This window comes from Watersipora subatra, chromosome 2 (genome assembly GCF_963576615.1).
Source record: "Watersipora subatra chromosome 2, tzWatSuba1.1, whole genome shotgun sequence".
Taxonomy (NCBI): domain Eukaryota; kingdom Metazoa; phylum Bryozoa; class Gymnolaemata; order Cheilostomatida; family Watersiporidae; genus Watersipora; species Watersipora subatra.
In genome coordinates, this window is record NC_088709.1 from 73,306,074 (window position 1) to 73,319,179 (window position 13,106).

Sequence of the window (13,106 nt, forward strand, 5' to 3'; positions counted from 1 at the left end):
ATTTTACCAAATGGAATATATTTTTGCTAACAAATACAGCCAAACATAATATAATACAAATTATTGAGTGAATAACGTAAACTTTTCTTTTAAATAAGACAATATTTCTACAAGATTTAAAACTTGAATACAGCTTTCACTATTACAAAAACTTTGAAAAGTTCAGTCTATAAATGTGTTTTTAAAAGTAGAGCAGACTTACTTGGAATCTATAACTGTTGTGTACATGCATCTGAATATTTGTAACTTCACCAATGAAGTCATCACTTCCAAATCCAACTTTGATCTCATCCACAGTAGAGTTTGATAAAATACCAACTGTCCGAGCTAACTCACCTTCAGAGAACACTGCCCATCCTTTAGACATCAACTGAAAAACATAACATTATCATTTTGTGTTACTAGCTATTATGCAATACCTTGATTGCTTTGCTGAAACTACATCTTTCATTGAACATTATTTATGTAAAAAAGTAACATATATATATTTTACCAAGTATTTTTTCCAGCTCATAGAGGCAACCCATAATTAGTTGTAAACTTTTTTAAGGTAAATTGAGGCCTACAAAGAGTTCTGGAACGGGTTCTGTATGGCCAAACGGTTCTGCATAAATTTTTCACAGTATATCTTAGCTATAGGTGATAAAACATAAATATCTTAAACCCTTAACTACTGTATATCAACTATTGTCACTAAAATTTAAAATTATTTAATTAAATAGTTATAAACATATTAAAACTATTGATTATTTTGAAAAATTAAAAATGTTAGTTTGTATCGAAAATTATTTAATATTTTACTGAACCTAAAGATGCGGATAGTAAAGGACTACACAAGATACTAGCTATAAATACTGTATCAAGGAACATGCTATGCTTTTAAAAATTATATAGATCTTATGCTTTAAACTTATTTTAGTTCAAACAAAATAATTTAAACAGTAGCTCAACTCTAAAAGTAGACAGAATCATCTAGCAGTTAACCTGAAAAAGGCAGCATAACATGACTGCCCATACACTGCAATCATTGTTGTCAGCTTTGAATGGTTGCTGGTCTCAATATATTCAGTTAAAATATTTTGCTCATTAGGCCTACTTAAAAAAATTACCTAAAGGAAGAAAAAAGACAAGTGGGTTAATATACCATATGACTAGCTGAACGGTCAGCGTTGCCTCGGCAATAAAAAAGTCTTTGCTCAAAAAAATTTATTTGTATTCAACATATAACAACAGCTACTATTCTAACATTCAAGTTTTTCACAACAAAAAAAAGTGTTTTGTTTTGTGCAGTTCAAACAAACTTTGAAAAAAATAAAAGAGCTGTAAAGGTTTTCAAACTTTCTCAAACAATTGTAACTTTCGTAAATTTCGTATCATGAGAAAAAAATGTTTGTGCAGTTGAAATAAATTGAGAGAAAAATATATCAACTATGAAACTGTTTACATGTAAATGCAAAATAATTAATTATTATTGGCTAAATAAATATTGTTTTTATATGACTACAAAAAAAATGAATTAGTATACAATTATATGATATTAATTCATTTCCGTGTTGGCATCGTAAAGCGAAAATGCCGTTTAAAGTGGTATAAAAACCCATAGTAACTATTTAATGCAAACACTCCTTGTTAAAGATTGTCAAAATTGTATACATTACTGTTCATATAAAAAATAAGCAACCAAATAATATGTTAACCTTAGTAATTATAGTTACCTACAGTTATTTTAATGTATTTAGTGGTTGTGATCTGCAATGAAATGGAACATTACAACGTACTACGGGCAGTACGTATGGTAGGGAGTTCTTACTTTCTAGACAGACCTATAGCGCAAATGTTGAAATTAACTTGAATGAATTTAGCTTACTCAACACATCCCTAACGTTAGGTTTTAGTATGTATTTTACTAAACTAAACTTCAGCTTTGTCATCTGCTAAAATTTTATGACCTGTTTTCTGTTCCATTTTCACTACAACTTATAATGAATAACGTTGAGCTGAGATAGCGAAAATTGTGTAAATGTATCTCTTTTAGACATTGTGGGAAAGTTTCAGCAAATAGCATATTAGCAGTTTTATTTGAATGTCATTATCAGTACACCGAGAGTCAAATTTTAATTTTAAGGGAAATTTTTGTCAATAAATTTTGGCGGAAGGAAGTTGAAAAAATGTTGTTCTCATATGGCGAAGACAATAAACCTCATGTTCCATATAGTGAGGAGAAAAATTTCTGTAACTGGTACATCGTAACCCAAGGGGGCATTAAATAATGTACTGTATTAATTAATAATAATAAATGAACAAAAAAAGAATGTACATTACATGGCAAGAGCGATAGACATGATAAGAATGGCTTAGCCTTGTTGGTGGCGCATTTGTTAGTAGACTTGCAACTTCAAATTCAGTGTGAAGGTGATTTGCTGGTGACAAAAATTTATTGCTACTACTCGACAGATGAACGATAAGCATTGAAGCATATATATATATATATATATATATATATATATATATATATATATATATATATATATATATATATATATATATATATATATATATATATATATATATATATATATATATATATATATATATATATATATATATATATATATATATATATATATATATATATATATATATATATATATATATATATATATATATATATATATATATATATATATATATATATATATATATATATATATATATATATATATATATATATATATAGATATGTATATATATATATAGATATATATATGTATATATATAAAGAGAATAGAAGCAGTATTTTCAGTCTCTTGTATAAAAATGCTCAATAATGAAGTAGAGCAATGTAAAATTAAGTAAGATGAAAGTTTAAGTCCAAAAACAAGATTCCAATTGCATTTGTACAGAAATACTTCTTACTTACCAAAATTACAAACTCTCCTAAAAGCAACAGCTCATAGCTTTTCTCAATAGCAGGTCCAACTGTGTAGGAGTGAGTAGAGTTTATTTCCATATAAACTATTTCAGATCCACTTTGGTTCAATGCTGTGATATTTAGAAAGACCTTACTACAAAAATACATACTATTTTTAAAATATGAATAAAAAATTTGGCACTTTACAGAACAACCAAAATTAGCCTTTTAAACAAGTATATTTGCCAAAATTAATATAATTTTAAGCTGACACTGAAATTTTATCATCAAAAGTAAAAAATTTAGCAAAGTCTGCACATACATCACTACATGTCAACAACATGCCACTACATGTCAACAATATCCTAAAAAGTCAAGAACAATAGATATACCTGGATAGCTGGTAGGTGAACTTACGATGATTGTTTTTTTAGTGTAAACATAAGAGTAGCTCCTTTGTCCAACTCAGATATATTTATTCTAATTGTGGGCTGTCGGGCAAGAGAGTACAAGATTCTTGTGGTATGCTGAAGTTAAGAGAGTTGACTGTAATTTGAAGTCCACATTCTGGTGCTCTGACTAGTTGTCGTTCATAAGCATTTTTGTCGGTAGCAACAAAGCGAAATGTAGAAGCAAAATTTCTCAACTCAACTGGTTTAAATGGACTGCTGCAATTGATATCTGGGCATCGAAAAGGTACTTGAAAGTCACATGAACTGTTAACCATGAACTGTTAACGCTTGTGTTCCTCCATTCCGTCAAGCACTAAGGACCCTTTGTCGGAATGCACTGTTCATTTCCTGATGGGGTGTTTACTTGAATATCTATTGGTATTTGAAAACTTGCTATCCTTTGCTTTGGGGGAATTTGTAATATGAACAATTTTAAGCCACTCAGCATAATTCAGCTCAGAAAAACTGTTCAGTGGACCAAAATCTTTCTGAGCTGTTATGCTGGTAACAAGTGCTGTTAAAATCAACAAACAGTCTAGTTTGGATAGTATTTTCACATCCAGGGTCATGATTCACCTTAAAAAGAACAATGTAAAAATGTAAAAATTTACACTCTTTCTGAACGACTTTATCAAAACTTTACTATATTCTGTCACTTCATATAAGTAGAATTGAGTCAACAACATAGAGTTAAAAATTAAAGGCTCTTAAAAAATGTCTTACCAAAATAGCGGGTATTACAATATCCGGGTATCTCTATCATTTAACTATGACAACTAACTTATGCTTCAAGTTGTCTAAAACGATAATATAAATGTTATTGTTATATATTTCTTGTTGAAATTAAAATTTACATTTGGTATTCTCAGCTAAAATTACTATTCATAATTTTCAACTTTATTCCAACAATTAGAAAAATGAAAAGGAATTTAAGTCGGCTTAACTCTGACAAGCTGACTCTAGGCAGCAGAATGAAAAATCTAACAGAACTAAAGCTACAAACAAAAACGCTTTATGTTCATCGCTGTATTAGCAATATAAATAGTGATGGTTAGGATAATTGTGGCAGAAGATTGTAGCGCCATCAGACAGATTTTATGTACAGTATTTGTATAGCAAAAGAGTCATACACATATCTATGGCAAATAAGTATAACTGTAAAACTTTAAATACAAGTTTTTAAACTAATCAATAAAGCGCATAACAACGGGAAAGCAAGTGACTAATGCGGTAAATTTTGATTAGAAATCATACTCATTGCAACCAGATTAAATAAGTATGACAGGGATGAGAAATGAGACTTTCAAGGAAAGGTTTAAGCACTTTATAAATACATAAGATGACGCACAGAGTGAACAGGATGTAAAGTGACATCTAGAAGTATTACTATGCTTGTCTGATTGGCACACATCACACTGATTGGTTAAATAATGCTACTGCATGTGGTTCGAGATTTTAAAACTGACGCAGGTTCAGACGAGAAAGTCAAAAATACAGCATTGCGACATTTAAACTTTACAAATATTCTTTAAAAAGTTTTGGTTATAAAAGTCTTGATCTGCAACATTGCAAAAGTATTTATCATAAAGCTTTTTGTTAGTTATTATTAAACAAAAATTTTTATAAAATGCTGTCTATTTGGTGAAAGAAGAAAAAATCTTACCTTAATAAAGCAAGATTTTACAGCCAGCTACTGACTACTAACCTAAAAACTTAAGCTAGTATCACAAGAAACATCATTCATCAATCAATTAACAGCTAGTCAGATATTCATTCAACTAGCTGAATACAAAATCGATTATACTACTAAGCAAGAAGTCAGAAGAAATAATTCTATAGTGAATGCTTCTACAAACGAGATATATTTCTTTATGCTGTCGCTTTTTATCAAGCCTAGAAAATCTAAAAATGGAATGCTTAGTGCTTTCTTTTTATGATACATTTTTTGTAGCTGACATGCAGAACATGTTTTCATAAACCTTTTTAAAAGGAATTATAAATGAAGACACATGTTTCAACGTAACACATACAGAAGTTTATTGAGCAGACACGCAGAATAAAACTATTCATAGTAGCTATCAACTCATGGCTGTTGAGTCTCTTTAAGAGGTTGTTAGATTACACTATTTGTGTCAGACCCTTTCATCTGCTTTGATTGCTTGTTTATTTAAAGAAGGGAGTGTCCTAGAGCTTGCTATGACAAGTAACGTTATTTAAAAAAAGGAAACTTACAGACATAGAGATGAATCAGGAATTACAAATATTAGTATCACGTAACTTCTTTTTAACTGATTATTTCCAAAACTCATACTAAAGAGTTAAACCTAAATTTAAAAACAAATGTATTGTAATTGAAACACTTTAGATATTTTTCTGAATGCTGTGTCAGAACGGTGAGAAGAGTTATAATTTTATTTAGCTGTCGCTAAAGCTATAAAAAAAACTTTGAAGAGAAGGCAACTTTGCATCCAGAAAATTGCCTCATGTCTACTTTTTATCTTTCAAACAGAAACTGGTTAGTATATTACAAAGATGCTGAGTATACGATGCATAGAGCTAACCAATAAGTCTTCTTATTTAGTGGATATCATAGTTTACCTAGTGTATGTTAAACTGGAGTGTAAGTTAACGAGTATTATTAATAAAGCTTAAAAATAGTTAATAACAAATAAATAAATAAAAACAAATAATGTACATGTAGCTATAGTAATACATATTTAGTGGATATCATAGTTTACCTAGTGTATGTTAAACTGGAGTGTAAGTTAACGAGTATTATTAATAAAGCTTAAAAATAGTTAATAACAAATAAATAAATAAAAACAAATAATGTACATGTAGCTATAGTAATACATATTTAGTGGATATCATAGTTTACCTAGTGTACTGCTTACTTGGATTGTAAGTTAACGAGTATTAATAATAAGACTTGAAAATAGCAAACAACAAATCAAAAGAAAACAAATAATATAGCTCTGTTTTAGAGAAATAGAAAAGAAGATCTTTAAATTAAATTAGAAAATGCCTTTAGTAAACCTTCATTCTCAAATAAAGAAACAAAAAAAAAGCTTCTGTTATTATTGCTATTCTTATTTTTGCTATGCTGATAAATCTCTGTGATAAGAATCACCCTTTGTACTTTGTTTGATTTTAATGTCTGCTTATCCAGATTTCTGCATAACAGTTACTTTAAACTATTAAATTAACTTACCGGACTGAAGATGGTAACTTCTGGTATCAGTGGAGAATCGTTAAATCTGATACTTTTAGACCTAATGGGTTATACAGTCAGAAGGTTATTAAACTATGGTGAGATAAGTTTTACTTAGAGCCAGGACACGCTTCAGCGCAAACACCTGTTTGTGGTATTCTCAGTCTTGCGTTAAAAGCTAAAAAATCCATGTGTCTCATTTGACTCTAATGCATTATTGATTCATAACTAGAACACCTAATTACGTGTGTATTTGTTACCAAACATGAGCGGTGTTTATTAGCTGTTGGCCATTAATTATAACCAACAGTTTCTATCATGAAAAACAGCAAAAATGTGTAAATGGGCTTCTCGTTTTATAGAACAGACACAAATATCTCGGGTTGAAGATTTTGTTGCCCATAAAACCAACAACTCTGTGCTACTGCAATATAAAAAGTTTTTAAGCTTCAATTAAAACTTTTGCTATGGCTTTTAACATACCAATTTTAATGTCTTACATAAAACTAATAATGTATGTGGCTTATGTTTTTATTTTAGTCTTTGTGATTTTTGACCAATTTTTCTGCAAGGTGTGAATAAAGTGAGCAGACTCTAATTAGTATGTATTTGGTATATATATAAAAATATGTCTTCTTATATACAGTATATTTGCTCAGCTATAAACACATGAAAGGGTATTTTATTAAAAACACAGTGATTGTTAACATTTTTTGTTAGCCTTGTTAGACATTTATTAATAGACCTGTGATATTACACTGCATTATAAAATATTACAAAGAAATTATCATTAATATATGTCACGACTTTCTATCTTGCAGGTGGTTGCAAAGGTTTTTATGGAATTATGAAAATATGCACTCTTAGAAGCGTAACTAGAGATATTCTTAAAACTTATCATAATTAGTTGGTAATGGATATACTGCCACAGTAGTTAGACGGATATAAATTATCTCAGGCTACCAGAAAATGGAAACCTGTCTAATCTACTAGATAAGAGTCATATATTGTCATGAGACTTGTTATCAAGTCTAAATCATTGTTATGAAATGTTAGTGAAGCTTGGTAGATAATATATCGGTTGAACTGTTTCAAAAACCCATAATGTACTACATGTATAAGGATCTGGCACCAACTAACAGTTTTCTAAAAAGCTGAATATCTCAGAAGGCTATCAAAGTGTGTAGTTAAAGACTGGCTTCTTAGACTACTGACGGAGCCTAGTAAACTCACTGTAACATATTTGCCACTATAGTTGGAGAACCTTAATAAACTCACTGAGCAGATAAGTCACTCAAATTAGAGGGGCCAAGTAAAACCACTGTAGCGGATGTGGAACTTAGGAGCCATGGTTAAGCTGATTATGATCAAGCTACAAATAGTAACATAGACAAGCTAATCAAAGAGATGAAGCAAGTTGTCAAAAGTGAAGTTGACATTGATTACTAGAAATATGCAAATTCAGCGGTCAAAATTCCAAATAGGATTAAAAAATCTGAGAGAACATGTTGATGATTCAAATCATGTGTTTTTCAAAATTGGACTGGATGCGTTTAAACTGCAGCAAAAAAAATTGAGGTTCAACAGGTTCAGTGGACTAAAACACACAAGCCTTGCAATTTGCCAAATTAGCTTGTTTACCTGTTTGAAATCAAAGAGCAACCAGCAAAAAATATTTGAAGTGATGGATATACACATATGTAAGCATATATGTACATGTGTATGCATATATTTATATATATATAATTTTTGGTGTTTGTTAGTCTTTTTATTGGGTTTTTGTTTTCATCATTGTGTCCAGCTGTAGTGATTAAAATCTAAGGATGAAAATTCGAGTTGAAGAGAATGTTAACTAGTGACACTTCAAATTATAAGTCTACTAACAAGCACAGCTAACCACTAGGCCGAGCCATTGGTACCTTTTCTAATGCTTTTGCATATAGATATATCCTTATCACTACTATTCAAATACAACAACTAACATTTGGTTCACGTTTTCTAAAATGATAATACAAATATCATTATTGCATATTTATAGTTGAAATTAAAATTTAGATTTGGTATTCTTAGCTACATTTACTATTCATTATTTTCAACTTTATTTCAACAATTAGAGAAATGAAAAGGAACCAAAGTCGGCATAACTCTGACAAACTGACTCTAAGCAGCGGAATTGAAGCTCCAACAGAAAAACTTGATGTTCATTGATATACTAACAATACGAATATTGATGGTTATGATAATTGTGGTAGAAGATTGTAGAGCAACCAACAAGATTTTACCTGTATCATGTCCTAGTATGGGCCAAGAGTCATAAAAAAAATTATAGCAAAAGGATACAGTTGCAATATTTTAAATACAAGTTTGTCAGACTAATCACTAAAATACTTAACAATTGAAAAGCAAGTGACTAATGCAGTAACCTTTGATTAGAAATCATACTCTTTGCAATCGGATTCAATAAGTATGACAGGCATGAGAAATGAGGCTTCAAGGAAGGACTTGGAGGCTTCATAACTATGTAAGATGACTCATGGAGTGAGCAAGATGTAAACTGACATTTATAAGTATTATTATACTTGTCTGATTGGCACACAATACAACGATTGTATAAGCCAATGCTACTGCATGTTTTCAAGATTTTAAAACTGAAAAAGTCTCAAAGGAAACAGTCAGAAATGCAGCATTACAACATTCAAACTTTTCAAATATTTTCTAAACCCTTCTGCTTATAAGAATCTCGATTGACAACATTGCAAAAGTAATCCTTATAAAGGGTTTTATTATGAATCTATGTTGATTAAAATTTTTATAAATTGCTGCCATTTTAGTGAAACAAAAATATAATTTCCCCTTATAAATCAAGATTTTACAGCCCACTTCTGACTACTAACCTGACAACGTAAGATGGTGTCACAAGAAACACCATTCACCAATTGATTAACAGCTAGTCAAATAATCATTGAACTAGTTAAATAAAAAATGTTTATACTACCAAACAAGAAGTCACATTAGATAGTTCTGTAGTGAATGCTTCTACAAACAAGATAACGTTATTTATGCTGTCACTTTTCACCAAGCCTGGAAAACTTAAAAATAGAATGCTTAGTGCTTTTTTTAGGATAAATTTTGTGTAGCTGTCACTCAAAAGATGTTTTCATAAACCTTTTTAAAAGGAATTATAAATGAAGACAGATTTTTCAAGGTAATACATACATAAGTTTATTGAGCAGACACGCATAATAAAACTATTCATAGTAGCTATCAGCTCATGTCTGTTGAGCCTCTCTAAAAAATTGTTAAGACCCACCATCTGTATCGAACCTTTTCATCTGATTTGATTGCTTGTTTATATAAATAAGTGAGTGTCCTAAAGCTCGCTATGACAAGTAACTTTACTTAAAAAAGGAAACTAACAGACATAGAGACGAATCAAGAATTAAAAAAAGGAGTATCACATCACTTATTTTTAACTGATTTTTCAGAGCTCAGATTGAAGAGTTACACCTAGATTTAAAAGCAAAAGTATTTTAATTGAAACACTTTAGATAAATTTATGAATGCTGTGTTAGAAGGGTGAGAAGAAATACAAGTTTATTTAGCTGTTGTTAAAACTTGCAAAAGCTTAAAAAGCCAAAGCAAATTTGCATCCAGAAAACCTCCTCATGTTTAGTTTTGATCTTTCAGACAAAAGCTAGTATATTATAAATATTTTGAGTATACGATGTATTGAACAAGTCAACAAGAGTATTATTTAGTAGATAGCACAGTTTACTTAGTGTACTGCTAATCCGGAATTTAAGTTTGCAAGTATAAATAACAGAGCTTAAATATAGCTAATAACAAATAAATAAAAAAAAACAAGTAATATAGCTCAGTTTTTAGAGAAATAGAAAAGATGATCATTAAATTAAAAAAGGCCTTTAGTAAACTTTCAGCCTCAAATAAAGAAACAAAAGCAAGCTTCTGTTATTATTTTTATTCTAATTCTTGCTGTGCTGATAAATCTTTGTGATAAGAATCCCCACATGTACTTTGTATGGTTTTAATGTCTGCTTATCCAGACATCTGCATAACAATTACTTTAAACTATTAAATTAACTTACCGGTCTGAAGATTCGAACTTTCAGTCACAGAATGGAATCGTTAAATCTGATACTTATATACTTCATGGGTTAAACAGTCAGTCGGTTAGTAAACTTGGGGGAGACAAGGTTGACTTGGAGCTAGGACTTGCTTCAGCGCAAACACCTGCTAGTGGTATTCTCAGTCTTGTATTAGGAGCTGAAAAAACCATGTGTCTCTGTTGACTCTGACACATTATTGACTCATAACTTGTACACCTTATTCAGTGTGTATTTGGTGCGGAGCACGAGTGATGTTTACTAGCTGTTGGCCATTAATTTTAACCAGCAATGTCGATCATGAAAAAAAGCAAAAATGTGTAAATAAGTTGCTCGTTTTATAGAACAGACACAAATATTTAGGATTGAAGATTTTGTTGCCTATAAAACTAAAAACTTTATGCTACTACTATAGAAAAAAAGGTTCTAAGCTTTAATTAAAATTTTTGCTACGGCTTTCAAGATACCAATTTTAATACTTTACATAATAAAATAACAATGTGTGTGGTTTCTGTTTTTATTTTAGTCTGTAATTTTTGGCAAATTTTTCTGCAAGATGTGAGTGAAATGAGCAGGCTCTAACTGGTATGTGTTTGGTATATATTTAAAAATATGCCTTCTACACACAACTTTTACTTGGAGTTTTTCAACTATAAACGCATGAGATAAGGGTTTTTCATTAAAAGTAGAGTAATTGTTAGCATTTCTTGCATTTAATAATAGACCTGTGATATAACAGTGCATTATAAAATAGTAAAAATAAATTATCATTAATATATGTCAATACTTTCTATGTCAATAATACTTGCGGCTGGTTGTAAAGGTTTTTATGCAATTATGAAAATATGCACTCCTAGCAGCCTGACTAGAGATATTCTTAAAAACATTTTATAATTAGTTGGTAATGGATATACTGCCACAGTAGTTAGACAGATATAAATTATCTCAGGCTATCAATCAATGAAAACCTGTCTAATCTACTAGAAAAGAGCCATATATTGTCATGAGACTTGGAGATAAAGATTAATTGCAATGAAATCGTGTCTGAATGATTATTATGAATTGATAGTAGGGCTTGGTAGATAATATAATATATCGGTAGAACTGTATCAAAAACTCATGTTGTACCATATAATCTGGTACCAACTAACAGATTTCAAAACAGCTGAATATTTCAGAAGGCTACCCAAATCAATGGTTAGACTGGCTTCTTAGACTACTAGAATTGGAGGAGCCTAGTAAACACATTGTAACAGATGTGACATTCAAGTTGGAGAACCTTAATAAACTCACTGAGCAGATGAGTCACTCAAGTTGAAGGGGCCAAGTAAAACCACTGTAGCGGATGTGGAACTTAGGAGCCATGGTTAAGCTGATTATGATCAAGCTACAAATAGTAACATAGACAAGCTAATCAAAGAGATAAAGCATGTTGTTAAAAGCGAAGTTGACATTTATTCCTAGAAATATGCAAATCCAACAATCCAGATGTCAAATAGGATTAGAAAATCTGAAAGAACATGTCGATGATTAAAATTACGTTTTTTTCCAAAATATGACTCAACGTGTTTAAGCTGCAGCAAACAAATTGAGGTTCAACAAGTTTGGTAGACTAAAACAGACAGGCCTTGCAATTGGCCAAATTAACCTGTTTATCTGTTTAAAAAACACAGAGTAACTAGCAAAAGTTCTTTGAAATGATGTATACACACATATATCAGCATATATGTACATGTATGTGCATATATTTATATATATAATTTTTGGTGTTTGTTAGTCTTTTGGTTGGTGTTTTGTTTTCATCGGTGTGTCCAGCTTTAGTGATTAAAATTTAAGGATGAAAAGTCGAGTTGAAGAGAATGTTAACTAGTGACACTTCAAATTATAAGTCTACTAACAAGCACAGCTAACCACTAGGCCGAGCCATTGGTACCTTTTCTAATGCTTTTGCATATATGTAGGTATATCCTTATCACTACCATTCAAATGCAACAACTAACATTTGGTTCACATTTTCTAAAATGGTAATACAAATATCATTATTGCATATTTCTAGTTGAAAATAAAATTTAGATTTGGTATTCTTAGCTACATTTACTATTCATTATTTTCAACTTTATTTCAACAATTAGAGAAATGAAAAGGAACCAAAGTCGGCATAACTCTGACAAGATGACTCTAGGCAGAGGAATTGAAGCTCCAACAGAAGAACTTGATGTTCATTGATATACTAACAATATGAATATTGATGGTTATGATAATTGTGGCAGAAGATTGTAGAGCAACCAACAAGATTTTATGTGTATCATGTCCTAATATGGGCCAAGAGTCATAAACAAAATGGTAAAAAGACTAGTTGAAGAGAATTTTAACTCGTGACACTTCAAATTGTAAGTCTACAAACAAGC

The 13,106-nt window shown here is 30.3% G+C and overlaps 1 protein-coding gene across 1 annotated transcript in view; it reads right to left on the reverse strand.

The window, feature by feature from the left end:
- The window catches only part of LOC137388541 (hepatocyte growth factor receptor-like), a 93,299-nt gene that overhangs the window by 145 nt on the left and 80,048 nt on the right, over positions 1-13,106 (reverse strand). Inside the window, exons 16-17 of the mRNA XM_068075026.1 lie at positions 2,921-3,065; positions 203-370 (exon numbers count right to left, since the gene is read on the reverse strand). Of these exons, the coding sequence (XP_067931127.1) occupies positions 203-370; positions 2,921-3,065 (313 nt within the window). The remainder of the gene's footprint in view (positions 1-202; positions 371-2,920; positions 3,066-13,106) is intronic.